This window comes from Aquarana catesbeiana, linkage group LG05 (genome assembly GCF_042186555.1).
Source record: "Aquarana catesbeiana isolate 2022-GZ linkage group LG05, ASM4218655v1, whole genome shotgun sequence".
Classification (NCBI taxonomy): Eukaryota; Metazoa; Chordata; class Amphibia; order Anura; family Ranidae; genus Aquarana; species Aquarana catesbeiana.
The window spans coordinates 235,249,025-235,273,101 of NC_133328.1; the positions used below are offsets into that span (position 1 = coordinate 235,249,025).

At 44.3% G+C, this 24,077-nt stretch overlaps 1 protein-coding gene across 1 annotated transcript in view; it reads right to left on the reverse strand.

Moving 5' to 3' along the window:
- LOC141145986 (ATP-binding cassette sub-family A member 13-like) overlaps positions 1 to 24,077 on the reverse strand; it is a 142,336-nt gene that overhangs the window by 32,876 nt on the left and 85,383 nt on the right. Inside the window, exons 4-6 of the mRNA XM_073632771.1 lie at positions 16,194 to 16,333; positions 10,544 to 10,657; positions 10,006 to 10,096 (exon numbers count right to left, since the gene is read on the reverse strand). Coding sequence (XP_073488872.1) covers positions 10,006 to 10,096; positions 10,544 to 10,657; positions 16,194 to 16,333 — 345 coding nt within the window. The remainder of the gene's footprint in view (positions 1 to 10,005; positions 10,097 to 10,543; positions 10,658 to 16,193; positions 16,334 to 24,077) is intronic.

The following is a 24,077-nucleotide window of genomic DNA, read 5'->3' on the forward strand; positions in this document are numbered from 1 at the left end:
TTATTAAACAAGTGTGATTTAACTGTGCTTCTGTCTTGGCCTGATTTCATGGTTTCTGACAGGTAACCGAGGAAGCAGGACACAAGGACGTCTTCATTCAAATGGAAGTCAGAGACAACCTTGGGCAGAAATGATGGACAGGGACAAAGAACCACTTTATCCCTATTGAGTACTAAATAGGGACTATGACAGGATAATGCCGCCGACTCTGAAACCCTACGGGCCGAGGTAATAGCCACCAAGAGTGCCACCTTCTGGGACAATGTAGGTAAGGGAATCTCAAGGATATTCCCGAGTGGAGGTTTCTGGAGAACCAATAGCACTAAGTTTAAATCCCATGATGGCAAAAGAGACAGTGCCAGACTCCTTGAATGAAGGTACGAACTAAAGAGGGAGTGACTAGGGGTTGCTGAAAGAAGATTGCCAAGGCAGACACCTGACCCTTGATGGTACTCAAGGCCAGCCTCTGCTCAACGTCCCGTTGCAGGAAGGCCAAGATCCAACCTATAGAAAAGGAGCAAGGATGAGTGCCAATTGACTCACATACTATACAATGGTCCATCTTACTAGAAGTTGACTTCCTCGCCTTTAACATAGGGATCACTGATCCTGACAAACCTCTATCTTAGTACCTGGCTTTCAATGGCTAGACCATTAAAACCAGCAACTGTAAAGCAGGATGGTAAATCAGCCCTTGGAACAACTGGTCCTCTCTGAGAGGTAGCTCTCGAGACATTTACGGCCACCAGAATGACCAGAAGACTTTCGCCCTCGGTCCTTCGCAGGCACCGCAGAAGAGGAAGGTGTTGACTAGGATGACTGGTGTCTACCAGAGGAACCCGCAAGATTTACACAAGTCTAGGTAACTTGCTGTTGAACTAAACCTGCTAAAGGAGCAGAAGTTTGGGTAGAAAAAAGACTACCCTGGTCAGTATTAAATCCAGAGTCTGACCCAGGTAATTCAATTTCCTGGACAGGGATAGAGGAGCCTTTGGGTAGTTCAGACGTCCCCTGAACCTTTGCTGGAACTATATCCTTACAAGGAGACCCAGGGCCCCCTGAAGCGGACGATCAATTCATGGATCCCCTTGACGCTCACGAAGGAGGTCCACAAAGCTGGAAACCAGCGAAGATGTCCCCCCTCCCCAATTATGGGTGAGGGCAGACCTTCATGCTGAAGGGGTCTTGTCTGCGGGACTGGAGAAGCCAGCTTTAGGCTTACCAGACCAAGATTGCTTGGAACCTCCCTGGAAATACTTGAGAGATCTGTTTCCTTCTTCTGCAGTGAGAGCCCGAAATAATTTCTTATGGGCTGAGAAGGAAGGCCCACGTTTGTGAGGGCCCTTCCCTTACAGAGTTACATAGTTACATAGTTAGTCAGGTTGAAAAAAGACACAAGTCCATCCAGTTCAACCATAAAAAAAAAAAATAAAATAAAAAATTATTGTACAATCCAATATACCCAATTCTATACCCACAGTTGATCCAGAGGAAGGCAAAAAACCCCAGCAGAGCATGCTCCAATTTGCTACAGAAGGGGAAAAAATTCCTTCCTGATCCCCCAAGAGGCAATCGGATTTTCCCTGGATCAACTTTACCTATAAATGTTAGTACCCAGTTATATTATGTACATTTAGGAAAGTATCCAGGCCTTTCTTAAAGCAATCTACTGAGCTGGCCAGAACCACCTCTGGTCAGGGCCAGACTGGGAATAAAATCCAGCCCTGGAAAAAATTTCATACCAGCCCCACAGCATTATTATACCAGCGCAACAGCATAACGTCATTATTTTCTTGTTCATGAAAGGAAAAAACGTGCATTTCAAAGCACATTTGAAGAGTGTATTATATATAGATAAGACAGATATGAAATCACATAGGGCTTTATATATATATATATATATATATATATATATATATATATATATATATATATATAAGCAAATTCCAGCTAAAAGTGGTCAATCATCAAGGGGGACCCCAGGAACTCAGAACATGAGGGGGGGAACCACCTTCCGCAGAAAGAATACACTAAGGCAGGGATATGCAATTAGCAGACCTCCAGCTGTTGCAGAACTACAAGTCCCATGTGGCATAGCAAGACTTTGACAGCCACGAGCATGACACCCAGAGGCAGAGGCATGATGGGACTTGTAGTTTTGCAACAGCTGGAGGAGCACTAATTGCATATCCCTGCACTAAGGTAAAGAGGGGTGGGTTACTGATATAAGGGGGAAACCCTTTATATCATTGCCCCCTACATTATTGTATTCATTCCCCCCTTACATCAGTGACTCCCCCCCTCAGACTGGCCTAGCGGTGCTGTCACTGACCTCCTCTTAGGTGCACCGTGCAGGAGTCAGTCAGCTCCAGCTCAGTGGCTCTGTTTTTTTCCTATAGTCTCCTCTCCACAGTTCACATATGTCTGACTTCTCCCATGACCACCATCCGGGCGGTACTTCCACTCTTGACTCCTTTCCAGACTCCCTCAGAGATTGCAGACATGATACAGGAGATGGTCAGAGACTGCAGACATGATACAGGAGATGGTCAGAGACTGCAGATATGATACAAGAGCTCAATGCAGCCTCACCAGTGCCAATCAAATGCAGCCTCACTGTGCCTGTCAATGCAGCCTCACTGTGCCCATCAATGCAGCCTCACTGTGCCTGTCAATGCAGCCTCACTGTGCCCGTCAATGCAGCCTCACTGTGCCCACCAATGCAGCCTCACTGTACTCATCAAATGCAGCTTTACTCTGCCTGTGAATGCAGTCTCACTGTGCCCATGAATGCGGCCTCACTGTGCCCATGAATGCGGCCTCACTATGCCCACCATTGCAGCCTCACTGTGCCCATCATTGCAGCCTCAGTGTGCCCATCAGTGCAGCATCACTGTGCCCATCAAATGCAGCTTTACTGTGCCGTGAATGCAGTCTCACTGTGCCCGTGAATGCAGCCTCACTGTGCCCATAAATGCAGCCTCACTGTGCCCTCGAATGCAGCCTCACTGTGTCCATCATTGCAGCCCCTCCTGTGCCCCATGTCCCAGTCTGCAGTCCCTGTCTGTGGGAAGGTGTGTTGTTGATGCTCGGTACGGTACCTTGCATGCCAGCAGGATATCCATGATGGCCAGCAGCAGGCAGGGTCTGTTCTCATTTTGGATGGGGACAGTGCTCCTTCCAGAGGATCTGTTTGCTGTGAGATGGAGTGGTCCCTGGCCACCTGCACCTTCAGCCGTCCTCATTTTCTGGCCCCAGTTAGCCTGTCCTCTGGTCCTGGGGAAGTGGAGAGCACTGGTTGGGAGCTGGAGAGAAGGGGTAGCAGAGAGTACTGGCGGGGTTGGAGAGCACATGGGTGGGGGCAAAGAGCAGGGAGGAGTGGAGATCACAGGGGTGGGGAGCGGAGAGCGCTGGGGGGGAACTTGAGAGCACTGGGGGCAAAAAGAAAAGGGGTGGAGAGCACGGGAGGCTGAGAGCACTGGGGGGGCTAAGAGTGTGGGGTGGCGAAGAGCACTGGGGTGGAGCTTGAGAGCATGGGGGGCAGAAAAACAGGGGTGGAGAGCACGGGGGCTGGAGAGCACTGGGGGGTACAAAGAGCAGGAGGGAGCTTGAGAGCACCAGTGGGGGCAAGAAAGATGGGTGGAAAGCATGGGGGACTGGAGAGCACTATGGGGGGCAGAGAGCACTGGCGGGGTTGGAGTGCACATTGGTGGGGGGCAAAATGCAGGGGGCAGTGGAGAGTACAGGGGTGGGGAGCAGAGAGTGCTGGGGGGAGCTTGAGAGCACTGGAGGGGGAGACAAAAAGAACAGGGGTGGATACCACGGGGGCAGAAAGCACTGGTGGAGCTTGAGAGCACTGGGGGGCCAAAAAGAACAGGGGTGGGGAGCACAGGGGGCTGGAGAGCACTGTGGGGGGTGGAGAGCACTGGGGTGGGGGCTGGAGAGTGATGGGGAGAGCTGGAGAGCACTGGGGGGAGAGAGAACAGGGATGGAGAGCACTGGGGGGGAGTGGAGAGTACTGGGATGGTGGCTAGAGAAGGATGGGGAGAGCTGGAGAGCAGGGGGAGCAGAAAGAACAGGGGCGGAGAGAACTGTGGGGGGGGCTGGAGAGTGTGGTGGGGGGGAGAGCACTGGGGGGGGAGCCAGGGAGCACAAGGAGAACTGGGGGGGCCAGTAAAAGAAGTTGGATAGGAGGATCGGCGGGGGGCAGCATATAGAGGAATTGAGCTTTCTATATTCCACCATGCAGCCGCTGAATGCTTGATTCTCCTCCTCTCCCTCATGCAAGCATTCAGCGGCTGCATGGAGGAATATAGAAAGCTCAATTCCTCTATATGCGGCCCCCCCATCGATCCTCCTATCCAGGCACACAAGATGGGCTGTACAGGCGGGCATCTCCTCCTGTGGATCACGGAGCTGGCTGGGTCTGTGTTTGGCAGCTGCGCTGTAACACGGTCCTGCCCCTCTAGACCGGCTGGTGTGATAGGCGGAACACTGATTCTATCTAATATCACACAAGCCGGTCTAGGGGGGGGACCGTGTTACAGCGCAGCTGCCGAACACAGACTCTGCCAGCTCCATGACACACAGGAGCAGGAGAAAGGGGAGCACTGCACTCAAAGCGGCCCCAGGGCAGGCGGCCTACCGGGAAATCTCCCGGTATCCTGGTAGGCCAGCCCGGCCCTGCCTCTGGTGGGAGTCTATTCCACATTTTCACAGCTCTTACTGTGAAGAAACCTTCCATATTTGGAGATGTAATCTCTTTTCCTCTAGACATAAACAGTGCCCCCGTGTCCTCTGTGTTGACCATCAACACCAAGTTCACTATATGAACCCTTTATATATTTGAACATGTTGATCATATCCCCCTTATTCTCCTCTTCTCAAGAGTGAATAAATTCAGTTCCTCTAATCTTTCCTCATAGCTGAGCTCCTCCATGCCTCTTATCAGTTTGGTTGCCCTTCTCTGCACTTTCGCCAGTTCCCCATATCCTTTTTGAGAACTGGTGCCCAAAACTGAACTGCAAATTCCAGATGAGGTCTTACTAATGATTTGAACAGGGGCAAAATTATATCTCTCTCTCTGGAGTCCATACCTCTCTTAATACAAGAAAAGGCTTTGCTCGCTTTGGAAACCGCAGCTTGGCATTGCATGCTATTATTGAGCTTATGATCTACCAAAACTCCACTCCACTACGGATTCCCCCAGTTTTACTCCCCCTAGCATGTATGAGGCATGCATATTCTTAGCCCCCAAGTGCATAAGTTTACATTTCTCAACATTAAACCTCATCTGCCACATAGTCGCCCAATTAGACAGTGCATTGAGGTCGGCTTGTAAATTGGAGACATCCTGTAAGGACGTTATTCCATTGCATAGCTTGGTGTCATCTGCAAAGACAGAAAAGTTACTTTTGATCCCAGACCCAATATCATTTATAAAGATAATAAAAAGTAAGGGTCCCAGCACTGAACCTTAGGGTACACCACTGATAACCTTAGACCATTCAGAGTAAGAATCATTAACCACTATTCTCTGAATTCTGTCTTTTAGCCAGTTTTCGATCCATTTACAAACTGATATTTCCAAGCCTGTAGACTTTACCCTACACATGAGTTGTGTGTGCAGATCTGTATCGAACGCTTTGGCAAAATCCAAGTATACCACGTCCACAGCCACCCCTCTGTCCAAGGTTTTACTTACCTCTTCATAAAAAGAAATCAGGTTTGTCTGACAACTTCTGTCTTTCATGAATCCATGCTGTCTGTTGCTTAAAATGTTTTTTTCCAGCAAAAACTCTATGTGGTCTTTTATTAAATGCTCAAATATCTTTCCGACTATCGAAGTTAAACTAACAGGTCTATTGTTACTTGGTAAAGACTTTGATCCCTTTTTTCTTAGACTGTGGCAGGAAGGTATTCTTCCCCCCGTGACACCCTTAATGATGACATCCAGGGTAGCCCCAAACAGGCAATCGCCTTAAAAGGGCAGATCAATGAGAGCTTTCTTAGAGGCTTGGTCTGCAGACCAGTCCTTAAGCCACAGCACGCGTCTAATCACTACCGCTAAAATGGAAAGTTTGGACAGCAGGGGAGTTGCATCCAAAGATGCATCACATATAAACTGCAGCCCTTGGACCAACTGATCCGCCAGATCAACATAGGCAGCAGGAACCTGCTCATTCCCCAGACCTTGGCGCAAAAGCTTGGCCCATTTGGTTAAAGTCTGAGACACCAGGGCCAAGGCCAGGACGGGTCGCATTGCCGAACATGCCACAGTAAATATGCTGCGCACCATAGACTCCGCTTTCCTATTGGCCGGGTCTTTAAAGGCTGGGTCTTTAAAGGATGGGGAATCCTCTAAATCATGGTTGCTTAATTCAATCTGGAAACCAGAGGGTCCACCACTGGTGGACTGGTCCACTTTTTTCAAAGTGATTCCGCAAAGGGGTAGTATACTGTAAAGCTTTTAAGGACTACAAAAGGTTGCTTTGGTTGCCCCCGCTCCTTATATTCAAACTTGTCAAAATATGGCAGATAAGGCAACACCTTAGCTGCACCTAAGTGCCTTGTGTGTACCAAAAGGGACAGCCACATCTGTGGCCACATTAGTCACATCCTCCATTTTTAAAGTCTCATGCACCACAGTAACAACAAGTGTCCACTAGTGTTTTTTCCTTTGCTGCTGCGACCGTGGAGAAGTCATTGTCACTATTTGATGGATCAGGGAGTGTGGTATCAAGTCCTACTGGACAGGCCACGTCCACAGTAGCATCAGACTCAGAGTCAGATGAGACAGACTGAGTAGAAGAAGGTGGGGGACTCTTCCTGTCAGGCCTTTGCCAGCATGCCACTTCCACCCAGGATACTAGGGACTCTAGGACCGCCGTCAGTGCATTAACAGGGAGCTGGGGTTCTGAGGGACTGGGCGCCCCCAAGAGGGGATCAGTGGGGAGATGCGACCCCGAGGCTCCATGGAATAAGGTAGACCCTGCAGCACAAGAGGAGTTTTGGCACTGCTATAGTATAGTATAAATATGTATCCCGGGAGGAAGAGGAGGGGCCCGGAAGCCCTGCAGATCACATGACCCGCTTGTCCTGTCTCTGCATAGCTCTGTTTGTCTCCAGCATCGTGCCAGACTAAGGGAAAATGGCCACTGGACGTGATGTCACGGACTACACCAATATGGCCGCCGGCCAAAGACCAAGCCAAACTAAGGTAATATGGCTGCCGAATGTTGCCCAATGCTGGCAGATCATTCCCAAAGTCCACAGAAGTCACCGCTGCGCCCTCTGCATTGGGACCCCCCCTCAGGTACTGTACCCACACTGGCACACGAGCCCCCCCCCCGGGAACACCCACAGAGGGGGGATGGGGAGAAAAACCTGCACTGGGACCCCCATGGCTCCAGGCACTGCAGCCCCACCTAGCAAAGCAGTATACACAGCAGCACATGAGTCCCCCCCACCTCAGGGTACACTCACAGAGGGGGGTGAAGAGGAGATGGGGTAAACCCAGCTTAACTGTGGGATGGGAGGAGGGATCCTGCAGGCAGGTATGATTATCCCTGGAGATGATCCACACCCACCCCACCCCGCATACAGGAGGGGCGTGGGGACTGCACTTACCCTTCCACAGCTGCGGGTATAGCTCCAGACAGGACCATCGCCACCAAAAGTGGGGGCTGTCGGCTGGGGGGGCACTGTGACTCGGACCAGAGCCTGGTCTTATGCGACCCTGCAAGACATTTAACTCATGGGCCAGCCGCCATCCGTTAAGGCTATGTCGCGGCCGACCTAGCGCATAGCTGTAGTGTGCACGCACTTGTTGGTTGGACTGGGGAGACTGCTGGATCTAGATTATCCAGCCTGTCACCCAGCCCAGCAGTTGATTTTAGATCTCCCAGGAGAAAAGATGCATGGAAGGAGAAAAGAATAAAAAATTGCTAGGACCAAAAGATCCCAGCAAGGAGCTAGGTCCTTACTCCTGACTAGACAGAAAAAAACTGAATACCTAGAGCAGGGAGGTGGTTATATGCTGACTGAGGACGGCCCATGGGCGTAGCCAAGTTTTATGTTCTGCTTAGTCCTACTCCTGCAGAGACGATATAACCCAATGGTTAAGTTTAAGGAGGCTTTGTGTCCGTTGATGAACTAGGGAGAAAATATATTTACATATTTTTTTATACATTTATAACTTAGTTTTTACTGTGCCAATGCCACAAAAAAAGCTCGGTGAGGTATGTCAAGGTGTTGTTGGGCATATTTAGCTGGGCTTTTTTGTGGCATTGGCGCAGTACTTTCTTTCACCTCGACAATGCAGCTCATTTTTGTTCGTCGTATTGTTCTCCTTAAAAATAACCACACCATCTTTTCCCAGAGCAGCCTGTATTTCTCCTTAGGTTACCTGTGAGTTTTTCTTTGTATCCTGATCAATTCTTCTGACAGTCGTGGATGCAATATTTTTTGGTGTAACTGACCTTGGTATCAAGAAATCCCCGCTTCTTAAAAAGTGATTGAACAGTACTGTGACTGGCATATTCAAGACTTTGGATATGTTTTTATATCCTGTTTAACCTTGTTATGCATGTTTTTTGACAGATCTTTTCTGCTCTCCATGGGTCAGTATCTAGCTTGCTCAGTGCATCCATGTGAAAGCTAACAAACACACTCATTGACTAATTATACACAGACACTAATTGCAATTTAAAAAGCCACAAATGTAAGAAATGAACCTTTAATTGCCATTTTAACCTGTATGTCACAGTGGGGGTTATTTACTAAAGGCAAATCCACTTTGCACTGCACCCCATTGTGTCTGTATGTACCAAGGCCAAACATTCCAGGGTAGGTAAACTTTTTTGACCAGGGCCATTTAGAGGGATTTCTGTTATCATCATGGTTTAAATACCAGCCAAACAACTCTGTGATAAAAATGGTTTCATATGATCACTATCTTTAAATAAAAGCCATTTTTTTAGCATGATCAGTCATATTTTCAATATCAATGCCAAAATGTTACGATTTCTGCCATGGTATGCAAATTTTTTAGCACAACTGTATGTACATGATATGGTTGATTTCCATGTTGATTATACTATTAGTGCATAGTACTGGGTGGGGAAAGCTTGTTTACCATTTAGCATATTATAAAACAGGGAAATCACTTTCAACTTAAGCAAACAGATTATAGAGAAGTGAATAGATTGGGAAAGTAATCACATGGTCAGAGTCCAGAGTTTGGTCCAAATGTAAGTTCAGACTACATCAGCTGTTTGGTAGTGTTGGGCGACCAGTTCGGAGCGAGCATAAGTTTGGCCCGAACATTACCCGTTCACCTGTTCCGCAAAGACTCACATTTGTGGGGTGTGCTGCACAGAGCATTCTAGGGCCCTAATTGGATAAAGCAATGCACCTGCAAGGTTTTGCCCAATCAGGGCACAGAGCACTGTCAGAACCCTGATTGGAGAAAGTCATGATGACTTTGCCCAGTCATGGCTCAGTGCTCATAGTCACACTCCACACTGGCTTTATTTAAAGGGGTTAGAGACCCTTGTGTTTTTTCACCTTAATGCATCCTATGCTGTAAGGTGAAAAAACTTCTGACACTGACCAGCCCCCCCCCCCCCCCCGTTTTACGCGATCTACCTCTCTGCCCATTGTCCCGGCTCTTGATTGGATAGATTGATAGCAGTACAGCCATTAGCTCCCATTGCTGTCAGTCAAATCCAATGAAGCGGGGGGCAGGGCCGAGTCCTGCATTCTGTGTGAATGGACACAGAAGCAGAACTCGGGAGCACACCTGCATGGGTGTCCACCTTAGGAGAGCCTTCTCCGACGTGGGCACTCGATGCGGAGAGGAGCTACCAGTGCAGCCGGGGGACCCCAGAAGGGGAGAACCGGTGCCACTCTGTGCAAAATGAACTGCACAGTGAAAGTATAACATGTTTGTTATTTAAGGTTATATAAGGTTTGTGTATAATGTACAAAAATATATTTTCTCACCATATATATGTAGCTTCTTTACAAATTCTCCCACACTTAGGTTTAACTGACTTTCTACATAGTTATTTATGAAAGAATTTCGCAACAGCATCTAGAAAGATATTATACAAGTTAATTTAACTGTAAAATACTTCAATAAACAGAGCTTGAAACTGTTAATTACAGTCACATGGATCTCTTAAACACTGCAAAACATTATAGTAGCAAAAAGATACAATTAAATCTTATTAAACCTTTCTGTTAATGTTCTATTACCAATACTACTCTAAAACAAAAAAAATGATTTTCTTTAATGCTGTATATGTTTTTTTTTTTTTTTTTTTGCTTTAAGATTGTAAATTGATGTGCTATAACTTTCATATACAATTTTTACAAATAAACATTTAATATATGGTAGATGCTGGGTTCAGAGAGAATGGTGGGCTTTTTTTAGAGAAAATCTTACATTGAAGCCCTGTGCATTTAAAATGACAGTAGCTGCCATTATTTTGACACATGCACATGCACACTCTCATATTTATATATATTTGAGACATACCTGCAAAGTAGAATCATTGAGGATTTGGTTGCTGCTTTTAAAAATTGCAGACATGGTGAGCCAAACTTTTGAAAATGTCTTAATTTTTTCTAAAAAACGAAATGTACGATTTGCCTAATGAATACAAAAACAGGACATATTTTTTAATTTTTTAAATTATATTTTATTGAAAATAGTCACTGTTATAACATCCCATGTCTATTACTTATTATGGCTAATGCCGTGTACACATGGACAGACTTTTCGACAGCAAAGGTCCGACGGAACAAATCCGCTTGACAATTCGCTCGTGTGTGGGCTTCATCGGACCTTTGCTGTTGAAAAATCAGATGGACTTTAGAAATACAACATGTTTCAAATCTTTCCGACGGACTCAAGTCCGGTCGAAAAATCCATTCATCTGTATGCTAGTCAGACGGACAAAAACGACGCAAGGGCAGCTATTGGCTACTGGCTATGAACTTCCTTATTCTAGTCCGGTCGTATGTCATCACGTTCGAATCAGTCGGACTTTGGTGTGATCATGTGTAGGCAAGTCCGTTGCGTCGGAACTCCGTTGGAACTCCGTCAAAAGTCCATGAAAAAGTCCTTCGGAGTTCAGTTCGTCGAAAGTCCGCTCATGTGTACACGGCATAAGACTTTTTTGGTGGACCATATAACATTTAAAAATTCCACCATGCTATTATTACACCACTTCTGAAATTTGTCTTAAATTGAGCTTGACTGTTCAGTAAAAGCTTTAAAGGATTAGCTTACCATGTGTAACATGTTACATGTTACACCTATATTCAGCCCCCCGCTCTCCCCCCACCCGAGTCCCCAGTCCCCATTTTTACAGCAAGCGGAGGATCTTCCCCTCCGGCTCGCAGTCACAGTGTAAAAAAATGTGACCCACCCAGCCGCATCATTCATTCACAGTGATCTATGATTGGGAAAAATACAAGTACCGACAGCCTTTTCAGCTGTCGGCAGGTAGTTCTCAATGAACTACAAGGACACTGTTGATTGCTCTAGAGTTCACTAAGCTTCCTGTCAGAGCGTAGCTGCCCACCCATTTCGGTAGTATGGTCAGACAGCTAAACAGCCTGCAAGACTGTGGCATTACACCCGCAATCTGCTGATCATGGATGCAATGCTTTATAGGTCCCTGTAATGTACTTATCCCTCCACTGGAGGCTCCGACATCTCTCCTGTAATGTCTTTATCCCTCCACTGGAGGCTCCGACATTTCTCCTGTAATGTCTTTATCCCTTCACTGGAGGCTCCGACATTTCTCTTGTAATGTCTTTATCCCTCCACTGGAGGCTCCCACATTTCTCCTGCAATATTCTTATCTTTCCACTGGGAGCTCTGATATCTCCACAAACTCTGTCGCAGATTGATGACATCACAACGACATCACCCGGCTCCTCCTCTTGTCCCTATTTAAACAGGCAACGCCATTTGCTTGACATTCGTGCTAAGAACCTGATGCCAGGTAAAGATCTCCAACAGAAGACTGCCGTCATCTCTCTCTATTGGGCCAGTCAGAGCCCTGACTATCATCTCTCTTTTGGACCGGTCAGAACCCCAACTACCATCTCTCTTTTTGGGCAGTCAGAGCCCCGACTATCATCTCACTTTTGGGCCGGATAGAGCCATGTCTTCCACCTCACTTTTGGGCCGGACAGAGCCCCTCCAACTTCCACTTGTTGGGCCGGACAGAGCCCCTTCCTCTCTAGTAGTCAGAGACTCTTGTCTGCCTTACCCACAGTCTACTTACTTTGCCTGAAGAAAACCTTACCTGTTCCTTTCCACATAGGAGACCAGTACATCTCTCAAGAAGCCACTGGATGACCCCATCTCCAGGAATCCACACACTGCAAGTATCTTTACATTTCCTATAAACTTTATTCCTGTGTAGTGCTACTAAGCTTAAGTTGCCTCTGAAGCTCCCCGTCGTGGCTGTGTATCCACTCTAAATAAAACCAATTGTATTTCCAACCTTATCTGAGTCTTCCAATCTGATAGCTGTTAAGGTTAAAGTTAACTGTTAAGAATATAGTATTCATAGACTTCCGAAGCTGTGATCCACACAACCCAACTTAGTTCACTGCCTGAAGCATTACAGATAGCACAAACCTCCTACCAATAGGAATGAAATGGATCCATCGGGGGGCGTTCAATCAGAGACTTGACGCTCTTTCACAGATGGTCTCAAACCTTTCAACTAAGAACCAGACTCTCAAATCATATGTCACTGATGACTTCCCTATTCGGGTTACACACCCCGACACCCCAGAACCGAAAATAAGCCCACCAGACATCTTCTCGGGGGATAGGAGAAACTACAGAGAATACATTAACGCTTGTAAACTGTTTGACATGAAACCACAAACTTATGCCACCGACAGAACAAAAGTTTGCACAGCCATTTCCTACCTTAGAGGGGAACCCCGAGCCTGGGCAAACACTTTCACAGAGAAAGAAGATCCAATCCTAAACTCATTTAGCGACTTCAGGGCCGCCATGGATCTATTATATGATGACCCCAGCAAGCAGATCTCCGCTGAGTCTGCCTTACATGCTCTGCGACAGGGAAAAAACCCTGTCGAAAGATTACATCGCCAAATTTAAATGGTGGGCCACTCAGTCCGAGTGGAACCAGGTCTCCCTAAAAAAATCAGTTCCGGCTACGCTTATCAGAAACCCTGAAGGATGAGTTAGCCCGCACTACAATACCCCCTACATTGGATGCTCTTATTCTCATCAGCATATCCATTGACAGAAGAATGCACAAACGGAAAGCTGAGAGAATCTCAGGGGTCTCCTATTCGGTTCCCTCCAGCCATACCACAGAGTCTGTGGATCCCATGGAGATTGGTGTAATTATGGGACCACTTTCCCCAGCAGAGAGGTATAGGAGAAGGTCCCTTCAGCTCTGTATGTATTGTGGTGCACCACATCACATCGCTGAAGACCCCCCCCCACTCAGGAAGAAAAGACTGGGTAAGTCAGCTTACCTATGCAAGCTAATAAACCCCCACTTACCAGACTCTAACTATTTCAAAATTCTTGTCTCTCTGCAGTGGGACCAAACCCAAATTACTCTTGAGGCTATGATTGACACTGGAGCGTGTGGAAACTTCATAGATTCACATATTGTTACAACCAATAAAATTCCTATTTCCACCAAATGCAAACCTGTCTCTCTTAGACTTATTGACGGAACTACTTTAACCTCAGGTCCCATCACTACACAATCACAACCTCTGCTTATGGTGACAGAAAATACACATATAGAATACATCTGCCTAGATGTGATATCGTATCCCCATTTCCCTCTCATGCTAGGTCTTCCCTGGATGCATACACACAAACCCACTCTACATTGGAAAGACAGCAGTGTGCTCCTTACCTCTCTATATTGCCAGGAGACATGTTACAAAGAGACTTCTTTATCTCAGGTGGAATCACTGCCCCCAGCGGAAGTCAACCTGGTACCTAGGGCATACCAAGATTTTGCTGATGTCTTCGGCAAAAAGAATGCAGAGCTTCTACCCCCACATAGACCATACGATTGTCCTATAGAGTTACTCCCAGGCAGCAAAATTCCTTAATTCATAAGACCGTCCACCTCACCCATAGCAGCAGGCATGTTTTTTATCCAGAACAAGGATCAAAGCCTACGTCCCATCATCGATTATAGAGAACTGAAGATCACTGTGAAAAATAGATACCCCCTTCCTCTCATCCCAGAATTATTGGAACATCTGGCTGTGTATTACATAGTTACATTGTTAGTAAGGTTGAATAAAGACACCAGTCCATCCTGAGTAAGTGAGGGTGCGTGTCTACAATTATCCCTATTAATTTAAGGTACCCATATAGTGCCATCAATTTACTCAGCGCTTCACACATACATTGGTCCCTATCCTCAAGGAGCCCACAATCCAAGGTCCCCAACTCACATTCATATACTAGGGTCAATTTTGGACAGAAGCCAATTAACCTACAAGCATGTCTTTGGAGTGTGGGAGGAAACCAGAGTACCTGGAGGAAACCCACGCAGGCACAGGGAGAACATGCAAACTCCATGCAGGTAGTGTCGTGGTTGGGATTTGAACCAGCAACCCTTTTTACTGCTAAGCAAGAGTGCTACCCACTACACCACTGTTCCACCCTAGAGTAATACCACTCTAAATAAAACCAATTGTATTTCCAACCTTATCTGAGTCTTCCTACCTGATAGCTGTTAAGGTTAAAGTTAACTGTTAAGAATATAGCATTCATAGACTTCCGAAGCTGTGATCCACACAACCCAACATAGTTCACTGCCTGACGCATTACAGTCCCTAACAAAAATAAATAATAAATGCATATTGTTTTACCTGCAAAAAAAAGTGCATTTATTTATTTTGTAAAAGTGAACCAATTCTTTAAATACACTATCAATATTATGTACAAACTATGTAGCTGTCATGTTCTAGTTGACACTTTTCCAATGTGTAGCAAATTTGCATGGCAAGTCTCCAGCAAGATCAAAGTTGCAGTAGTGAGTCTACAGCAAGAGCTCTGCAAGTCACAGAGACCCCTGTGGTTGGATGACTATTGTGTAACATAATTGATCCAGAACTTGCAACAGATTTGCAGAATGTTTGCAAAGAAAGTTGATCTGGAGTCATGCAATGAGGACTTGCTGCAATTGTACAATAAGCTTGTGAAGCCTGGCAAGTCTAGCAATAGCTTAGCAAGTCATTTTCAAACTTGCATCTCAATGGCTTGCTATCTGAGTTTCTACTAAAGGAGTAAGCCCGGGTTCACACCATAATTCGCTGCGGACCGCACAGGAGCGCTGTGCGTCCCTGTTCACCGTTTCAGGGACGAATCAGGGCCGATTCTATGCCTGAATTCGGCCCTGAAACGCAGCCAAAGACGCACAGCGTTTTTGTGCAGTGCGCACTGCAGCCGCCCCGGAGATATGTGAACCGGCTCCATAGGGAGCCAGTCACATTCTCCTGCTATGCGAATTAGATGTGCGGAAACGCACATCTAATTCGCATAGGTGTGAACCCGGGCTTAAGGTTGTTAACTACCAAAGTGAATTTACTCCTGACTTACAAAATAAGACAACGCTGTGTTCTCTTTAATTATCCCAAATAATTGTGTTTTTTTTTTTATTTTGCTTGCACATACTTGCATATTCAAAAAAGAGCATAGCTTTAGCTTATTCACTTTGGTAATCTTTGCAATGTGAACATTACTACTCTTTTTTGTAGATAGGTTGAAAATGGCAGCCTATGTACTTCTTGCATGACAAGTTACTCCTAAAAATACAGCTTATCTAAATTTTTGTAAATATGATAAACACATGCTATGCATTTATTTGTGTTTTGAAAAAAATAATTAATAAAAAAAAAAAAGCAAATGTTATTATAATATTACAAGCATACTAATACTGCTTCATTGTAAGTAGTTTTAAATACATTTAGAAAAAAGTGTATTTATTACTTAGTGACTCAAATTTCAAGAAAACAAGTCTAATATTCTGCTTTGTATAAAATGGTTACATGTATAAATCATTCATGAAGATCAGATATTTTGTATCAAACACAATACATGTTTTACACAACATGTAGACATATAACATACAAGACACAGGACTACTCACTTTGTATATTATCTCCATTGTTTCTGGAGTATCTGGGGTATACAGTATCTTTCCATGCAATAAAGGTTTGAGAAATGTCCACTTGATAATACCATTGGATGATTGTAGAATATCATAATAAAGTTGTAAACAAAATGGAGCTGAACAAGTGAAAAACGTGAATTAATGGTTAGCAAACAGATTTGTAAACATTTACACACTTAAACAGGAACTTAAAGTGGTTGTAAAGGCTGAAGGTTTTGCATGAAGGTAAAAAAACCTTCAGTGTGCAGCTTTCCCCTCAGCCCCCCCCCCCCATACTTAGCTAAGTCCGATCTTAATCCAGCAATGTGCAAGAGACCCGAGGCTCTCCTGGGTCTCTCCCTCCTGATTGGTTGAGATGCAGCAGCAAAAGCTATTGGCTCCTGCTACTGTCAGTCACAGCCAGTGAGGCAGGAGAGGGGGCAGGCCTGAACCACGCTCTGTGTCTTATGGACCACAGCCAGTACGGGAGTGACCACGCACGAGTGCCCCCACAGCAATCGGCTTGCTATGAGGGCACTTGGCAAGGGGGAGGGGCCCAGAGCGCTACAGGGGGGCCCTAGAACAGAAGGATCGAGTCTGCTCTGTGCAAAACCACTGCGCAGAGCAGGCAAGTATAACATGTTTGTATTTTTTTTTTAATAAAAATGTTTCCTTTACAATCACTTTAACCTGTCTTATAAAAATTACAGCAAAGGCACCTTTAGAAGTGTTTAGTAATGGCAAGCTACAAACATATACTTATAGATAATTGCATGCTTTTTATTATTTATTTGTTTTTTTTTGTTTTTTTAAATCTTTATTTTAAATTTTTTACATACAAAATAGTCAAATGTTCTAAATAAAAAAACACATCGAAGACAAATCGATATATATGTTCACATATAGTTATCCCCCCTTGGATCCAACCCACCCCACCCACCTCCCTCTCCTCGCTTATTTCTCATAAATACTTATATAATAAATGATCAATAATCAATACTCAATAATAAAGGCAAACGTTTCTTCCCCTCTGGTTCCTGTTTTTCTCCATTTTACACTTAACTGATAAACTCCTTCACATATCTCCACGTTTTTTTAAATGCTTGCCACTTGTCCCATTTTCCTTGCATTCGCATTCTTCATCTAGTTCAACACCCCCATCATCCAGCCTAAATATGTCATTAACACACTATATCCAGTCCCGAATGTTGGGACCTTCCTTTTCTTGCCATTTTTTCAGTATCTGGCTTAGAGCTGCATTTAACAAGATCGGGGCAATGGATGTTTTATATTGTTTTATTGATTCGGCAGTCCCGTGGAACAAACACGCCCACGGTTCCTCTGGAATCTCTTTGTTAGTAATTTATTTTATTAACTGTAAAATACCTTTCCAGTATTTCTTCATTGTGAGGCACTCCCACCAAATGTGGGCCATTGTTCCTGGTACCTTACATCCTCTCCAACAGTCCTCTGACTGATCCGGTTGGAATTTACTTAGCTTGTCTGGAATCGCATACCACCTCACTAGGCATTTATAATTTATCTCAGTCATCCTAGAGTCAACCGAGACAGAATGTATCAATTTCCAGATTTTTACTAACGTGTGGTTATTACAATGTAATCCCAATTCCTTTTCCCATTGCTTGATGTAAGGCGGGACCTCCAGCCCCTCCCTGTGCACTTGTAATTTGTAAAGTCGGGAGATATTGTTTTTTGATTTTTCTCTTATACAAAGTTGTTCCAACGGCCTATAATCTTCTTCGCCTCTAACTGACTTCGGAAGTTTTCCGAAAAATTGAGTGAGCTGGAAGTACCGCCAAGCATCTATCGTCATTAAATCAGAGTTACCTTTAAGATCTTGATACGTGATTATTTTACCCTCCTTAATAATATCTTTCAATTGTGCATTTCCTTTTTTTATCCAATTCCCTCCCACCTCCCTCATCCCCGGCTCAAAAAATATATTGTCCTTTAAATATATCAAAGGTGAATTGTAGTCCCACCCGTTAAATATGTGAATCTTATCCCATATTTTTAAAGTGTTAAGTGTTAATACCAGTGTATTTGGGCTTATTAATCTATGTGTTGGAGGGTTCCATATTATGTGACCTAACTGTGAGCTGCTCATGTAATTTTCGATATTTCCGATATTAACCCATCTCTTCTCAGAGTTCTCCCTTACCCATTCCATCACCCGTGATATTACCACTGCGTTATAATATTTATTAAAATCTGGAATCCCTAACCCCCCCGTTTTTTTCTCTCTGCTCAAAGTTATAAATGCTATTCGAGGTTTTTTGCCACCCCAGACAAATTTCATTATTATACTTCTTAAAGTTCTTAAATAGGTCTGTGGGAGAGGAATTGGAAGCATTTGGAACTTGTATAGAATTTTTGGAACTAACAGCATTTTAACTGCGTTAACACGCCCAATCCATGAGATAGAGCGTATTGAATTTTTTTTGGTGTCCTTTTTGATCTCATCTAACAGAGGTAAGTAATTCCTTAAATGTTTCTGTAGGAGTTGGTCAAGTTGACTCCTAGGTATTTTATATCTTTTCTCCATTGGAATTGGAATTCCTTGCTAAGTAGATCTTCCACCTGTTTGGCTACGTTCACATTTAAGATTTCAGACTTGCTGAGATTGATTTTAAAATTTGAGATTTCCCCCATATTTTTTCAACGTCTCAAGCAAATTTGGAATCGTAATCCTAGGTTTGGTAATAAAAAAAAGCACATTATCTGCAAACGCCCCTAGTTTGTGCTCTTCAGTCCCAATGTGTATCCTGCTAATATCCAGGTTATTTCGGATGGAGGCCAGCAGGGGCTCCAGGGTCAGTACAAACAAGAGGGGAGACAATGGACACCCCTGTCTAGTACCATTTTCCATGGTAAATAGACAAGACGCGCACCCATTTACCTTCACGGTCGCCGTTGGATTCTTATATAGGACATTAGCCCATTTCATCCACCGTGGTCCAATTCCAAAGTTTTTATCATGAGACCCCAGTCTACCCTTTCGAAAGCTTTCTCAGCGTCCACTGACAGGAATAGGCCTGGGGTCCCTTCAGAGATTATATACTCCATTAAAGACAATGCCCTAAATCCGTTATCCCTCCCCTCTCTTCCCGGAACAAACCCCGCTTGGTCCGGATGGACCAAAGTGGTCATTTTTTCCTTCAACCTCCTTGCTAAGACCTTGGCATACAACTTGGTATCTGCGTTCAGTAGGGCAATAGGCTTATAGCTGGAGCATAGCGTTCTATTCTTACTCTCTTTTAAATCAATGTTAATGATGCAGACAGTGCTTCACGTCCCATATCCCATTTAATACCTAGACCGTTCCAATACTGACTTAATTTCGGTACTAAAAATTCTTAAAATTTTTGAAGATAATATATAACGAACCCATCAGGGCCCAGGCTTTTTCCTAAAGCAGAGTCTTTTAGTGAAGAGTATATTTCCTCTTCGGTTATAGGCCTATCTAATTCCTCTCTATCCTCTTCTGTCAGTGAGGGCAGACCTGCTTTATCCAAGAATTCTTCTATCTTCCCATCTTGCCCTTTGCTTTGTTGTCCATTCTGTCTCACTGCGTAGAGGGCCTTATAGTACTGCCTAAACTCTTCTGCTATGCCCTTATCTGTATAAATTAGTTCCCCTTTTTATTCTGGATTTTTTCAATAAAGTTTACTTCTCTTCTCTTTTTCAACATCCTGGCTAAGTGTTTACTAGACTTATTGCCCCAGCGATACCTAGTTCTCCTAGAGGCCTTAAAAGATCTACTAGTGTCTTGTTCCAAGCTATCTTTGAGTTCCTCTCTCTTTACCATCAGTTGGTGGAAGCATTCCTGATCCTCTCCCCTTGTTTGTTTGTGTTTTTGTTCAAGTTTATGTATTTCTTCGATGAGATTTTCCCTTTTTTTTAACCTCTCTTTTTTTTTCCCTGCACTGATTGACAACAGGACCCCTCTAATGTAAGCCTTGTATGCCTCCCATAGTGTGGCACACGATGTCTCCCCATTATCATTCATCTTGTAAAAGAATTCCAATTCTTCCTGAACTTTTCCAACTACTACCTCATCTCGTAATAAGCTTTCATTTAATCTCCATGTGTATGGATGTTTATGGATCCCCGGAATCCTCATCTGCATCGAGATAGGGGCGTGGTCAGACAATGTGGTAATTTCTATGTTTGTCTCCCTTATCAGATCCAACAAACTGTGATCCACCATCAAATAGTGGAGTCTTGAGTATGTCCCGTGCACAGGGGAGAAGAAAGTATAGTCCCGCGTTTTTACATGTTGCACTCTCCATGCATCCATAATTTGGCATTGATGCAGTTTACGACCAATTGATTTTAATAAAACCTTACTCATCCCCTGTGCCCGGGACATACTGTCCAGTGCTGGGTTCAAGCAAAAATTAAAGTCCCCTGCCAAGATTATGATTTTAGTCCGCTCTGCATTTCAACCTCAAGTAGAACACCCCTCACACAACTCTTGCAACTTTATACTATCATCTAGGGATGTTTGGTATAGGGATACCCAAACTTTCACAGAAGTCCTTTAAGTCTTCCAGGTGTCTCAACCTAGACATTCTACCTTCTTGTATTACTATTAGTGATGTGGGGAACTCCCAGCTATATTTTATATTAGCTTTCTTTAGTTCTTCCAATAGGGGTCTCAGCTGACGTCTTTGTGCCAAAGTTCCTGCAGATAAATTGGAAAAGATTTGTAGCTCCGTACTCTCGAAGTAAACTGGAGGCGCTCTCCTAAGTTTGTTCCATATCTTTGCTTTATCATCATACGAATGAAATTTAATTATTACATCCCTAGGTATTTCCTGTTTTAAGTTTGGAGGTTTTCTGATCCTGTGCACCCGATCAATCTTTAGGACCTCATCTTCACGTCTGTCCAAAATTGGGTTGAAGATTTTTTTCATTTTTAACACCAGGTCTTCTTTTTGTTGCTCTGGTAGGGATCTGATCCTCAGGTTTTGGCGTCGGCTTTGATTTTCCTGCTCTTCCAGCTTATATAGCATATCCTGGTACTCACTTTGCATTTTCCTCATTTGTGATTTTAATTCATGTTATTTCCTTGGCATGCTTCCCTGTTACCTCCTCTGCCTCCTCTACTCTCCTTAGGAGGTGGCCCATATCCATAGGAACGTTCACTGTCTCTGATTTAATCACGTTTTCTAGTTTGGTGAACATATCCAGCATTTCCAATTTAGTTGGCATTGATGCGATGTTCCTTTGTTCTTCCATTTTGCTGGGGTCTAGATCTCCCGCCTGTTCCACCACCATGTTAGGTTTCTCTGCTTGTTCCCCTTTATGTTTTTCCTGCTCTTTCTTTTTTTCTTTAGTTCCTGTTTGTTTTTTCTCCAGACCGGGGCTTTTTGAAGTTACTTCTTTGAGGTATTTCTAAATAAAACTAGTATTAAGGCTCTCTCTAGATGTCTTAGACTCTGTTGCTTTTTGTGATGAACTTCTCATGTTATCCTCTTTCTAAACGAAAATTCGTCACTAGTTATCTTTCCCAGTCAGGGCCCATAGAGTCTGACACTCAAATCGCTTATAGTGAGGTATTACTCCATATAACTAAATATGTTAAAGTAATGGAAAACTCAGTCACATCTAGATTGACTCTTTAAATTAATATGGTGTCTTATATTAACCGATCAAAATCCTTTCTGTTTTTCCCAGATCCAGGGAAGTATGGGGTATATCACATAGTTAATGCTCTTCCGAACTATAGATTCTGTAGAAACCCCTTAAACGTTGCCGGTGGAGCTACTGAAGTTACCCCGAGGCTCTAAACAACCTCCAGGGGATAAGACTTCCTACTGGACCAGCTGAACTGTCACTGTAGAGAGCGATGTTTAGCTTAATTGCTTAACTGACCTGCTCAGCTCCGCTCCACACTAATTAACCAATCAAGCGTAAGTTCCAGCGTACATCATACAAGCTACTAGCTTGAACCTCCAGAGGATTTATAATCACTATCAACGGAAAAGTTCCTGATCAGATGAACAGAGCCCAGGATTCAGTCCTATTTTTACAATACTGTTCCACTAGGTAGTCGCAGACAATCGCTTTCCATGTCATTCAACACAGCCCTCCTGCAATATTTTGTTTGAAACTTGTAGCTTTATTGTGGCTTTATTGAGTGTAGGAGTATATAAAAATGTGACCGTCAGTCCCATTAGCAAGCTCAGGTACGCTTATAACTGTATAGTTTAATTGTTAGGGATAAAAAAAGCATACCTGAAGAGAGCTGTCTTCCGGGGGCTGGTCCTCTTTGTGTTCCAGGGGGATTCACACATCTAGTGTATGGGCTGAAGAGATCCTTTGTCTGGCTTGTTCAATATCCACTCTGCTCCATGTCTGCAATCAGCCACCGGAGGCCGCTCACTTGCACATCTCAGAGTGCAAAGAGGAGGAGGGGGGAGCAGCCAGGGAAACAACGCTCTGCTCTGGCGTGATCTGTCCAGTCCCGACAGGTGAGTCAGTAGCTCCTCGACTTCCATAGGAGGCTATGTGTCAGTCTCTTAGCTACCCACACCAGCCGCTCGCATACTCTGATTCCCGTGCCGCTTCTCATCTCTGATGGAGTTTGGGGGCTTGGGGGGTATATTCCCTTCGGTGCATCTGCGGGCTCTCACCCCGCTCACCCACCACTGATGGTCCCGGGCCACCTGCACCCGCTCACATCAGCACCGCGATCAGACCCCTCCCCCAGCTCTGACACCTCACGTCAGCAGCATGAATCGTGAGATCGGCCTTTTAATTATTTCAAACACAATTTTTCTTTTTCTTCACATTCTTCTCAGGGTGACAATTTTCACAAAGAACAGATAATTCCATCTCTCTTTAAATCCTAGATCTCTGCCAACAAGTCTGGGTCTGCTTCCTGCAATATCTGACAGGTACTTCCTAGCATGCAGCTGTGAGGCAACGGTTACATCACCAGTGCCTCACTCAATCATGATGTGGAAAACTAGTAATTGTAGGTAAAAAACATTTGTATGAATCCCTTGGATACCCCCCTATTGGAAGATTTACCCTCTATTATTTTTCTGGAGACAACTCAAAATTTGGAATTTTCTTTACTTTCACTTTCAATGATAATGGTAAACAGGACAAACAGAGTGTAAATCTCCCTAATGGGGACACAGGCAGCAATACAAACTGACAGGTATTCTAATCCCTCTCCAGATCATCTAAAACTTTAAAAAAAAGTTTTGCCTTTTAGGTATACTTTTAATTTTCAAATATGTTTTTTGAATTGATTCTAATTTTTCTGATTTGCTTGAAAAAAAATATAGAAAGAAAGAGGAAGTTCATAGACTTATCGCAGTGAAACTGTTTATACACTGAAACTGAAACTGTGTATACACCGCTCCTTCACCGCTCCTGCCCATTGAAATCAATGGGACAGCGCAGCTATAACGCCAGCAAAGCGCCTCTGCAGAGGCACTTTGCAGTGGTTTTTAACCCTTTCTCGGCCGCTAGTGGGGGTTCAAACCGCCCCGCTAGCGTCCGAATACTGACGGTAAAGCGCCGCTAACAATAGCGGCGCTTTACCGCTGATGCCGCTCCCGCCCCAGTGTGAAAGGGGCTTAAGACAGACAGATAGTTTTTGTTTTATCCAGCTGTGTTTACTAGTGCAACTTATAACATTCTAGTGAAAGATATAACATCAACATGTCATAAAAAAAATAAATTCAAAAACAGAATCACTGACTTCGAAAAAGAATCACTGCCCCCCCCATGTGAGTATTTTTTTAACCACTTTTTCCTTTAATTACAGTCTTTAGTCTGTTGGGATATGTATCTACTATCTTTGCACATCCAGACTTTGCAATATTTGCTGTACTGGAT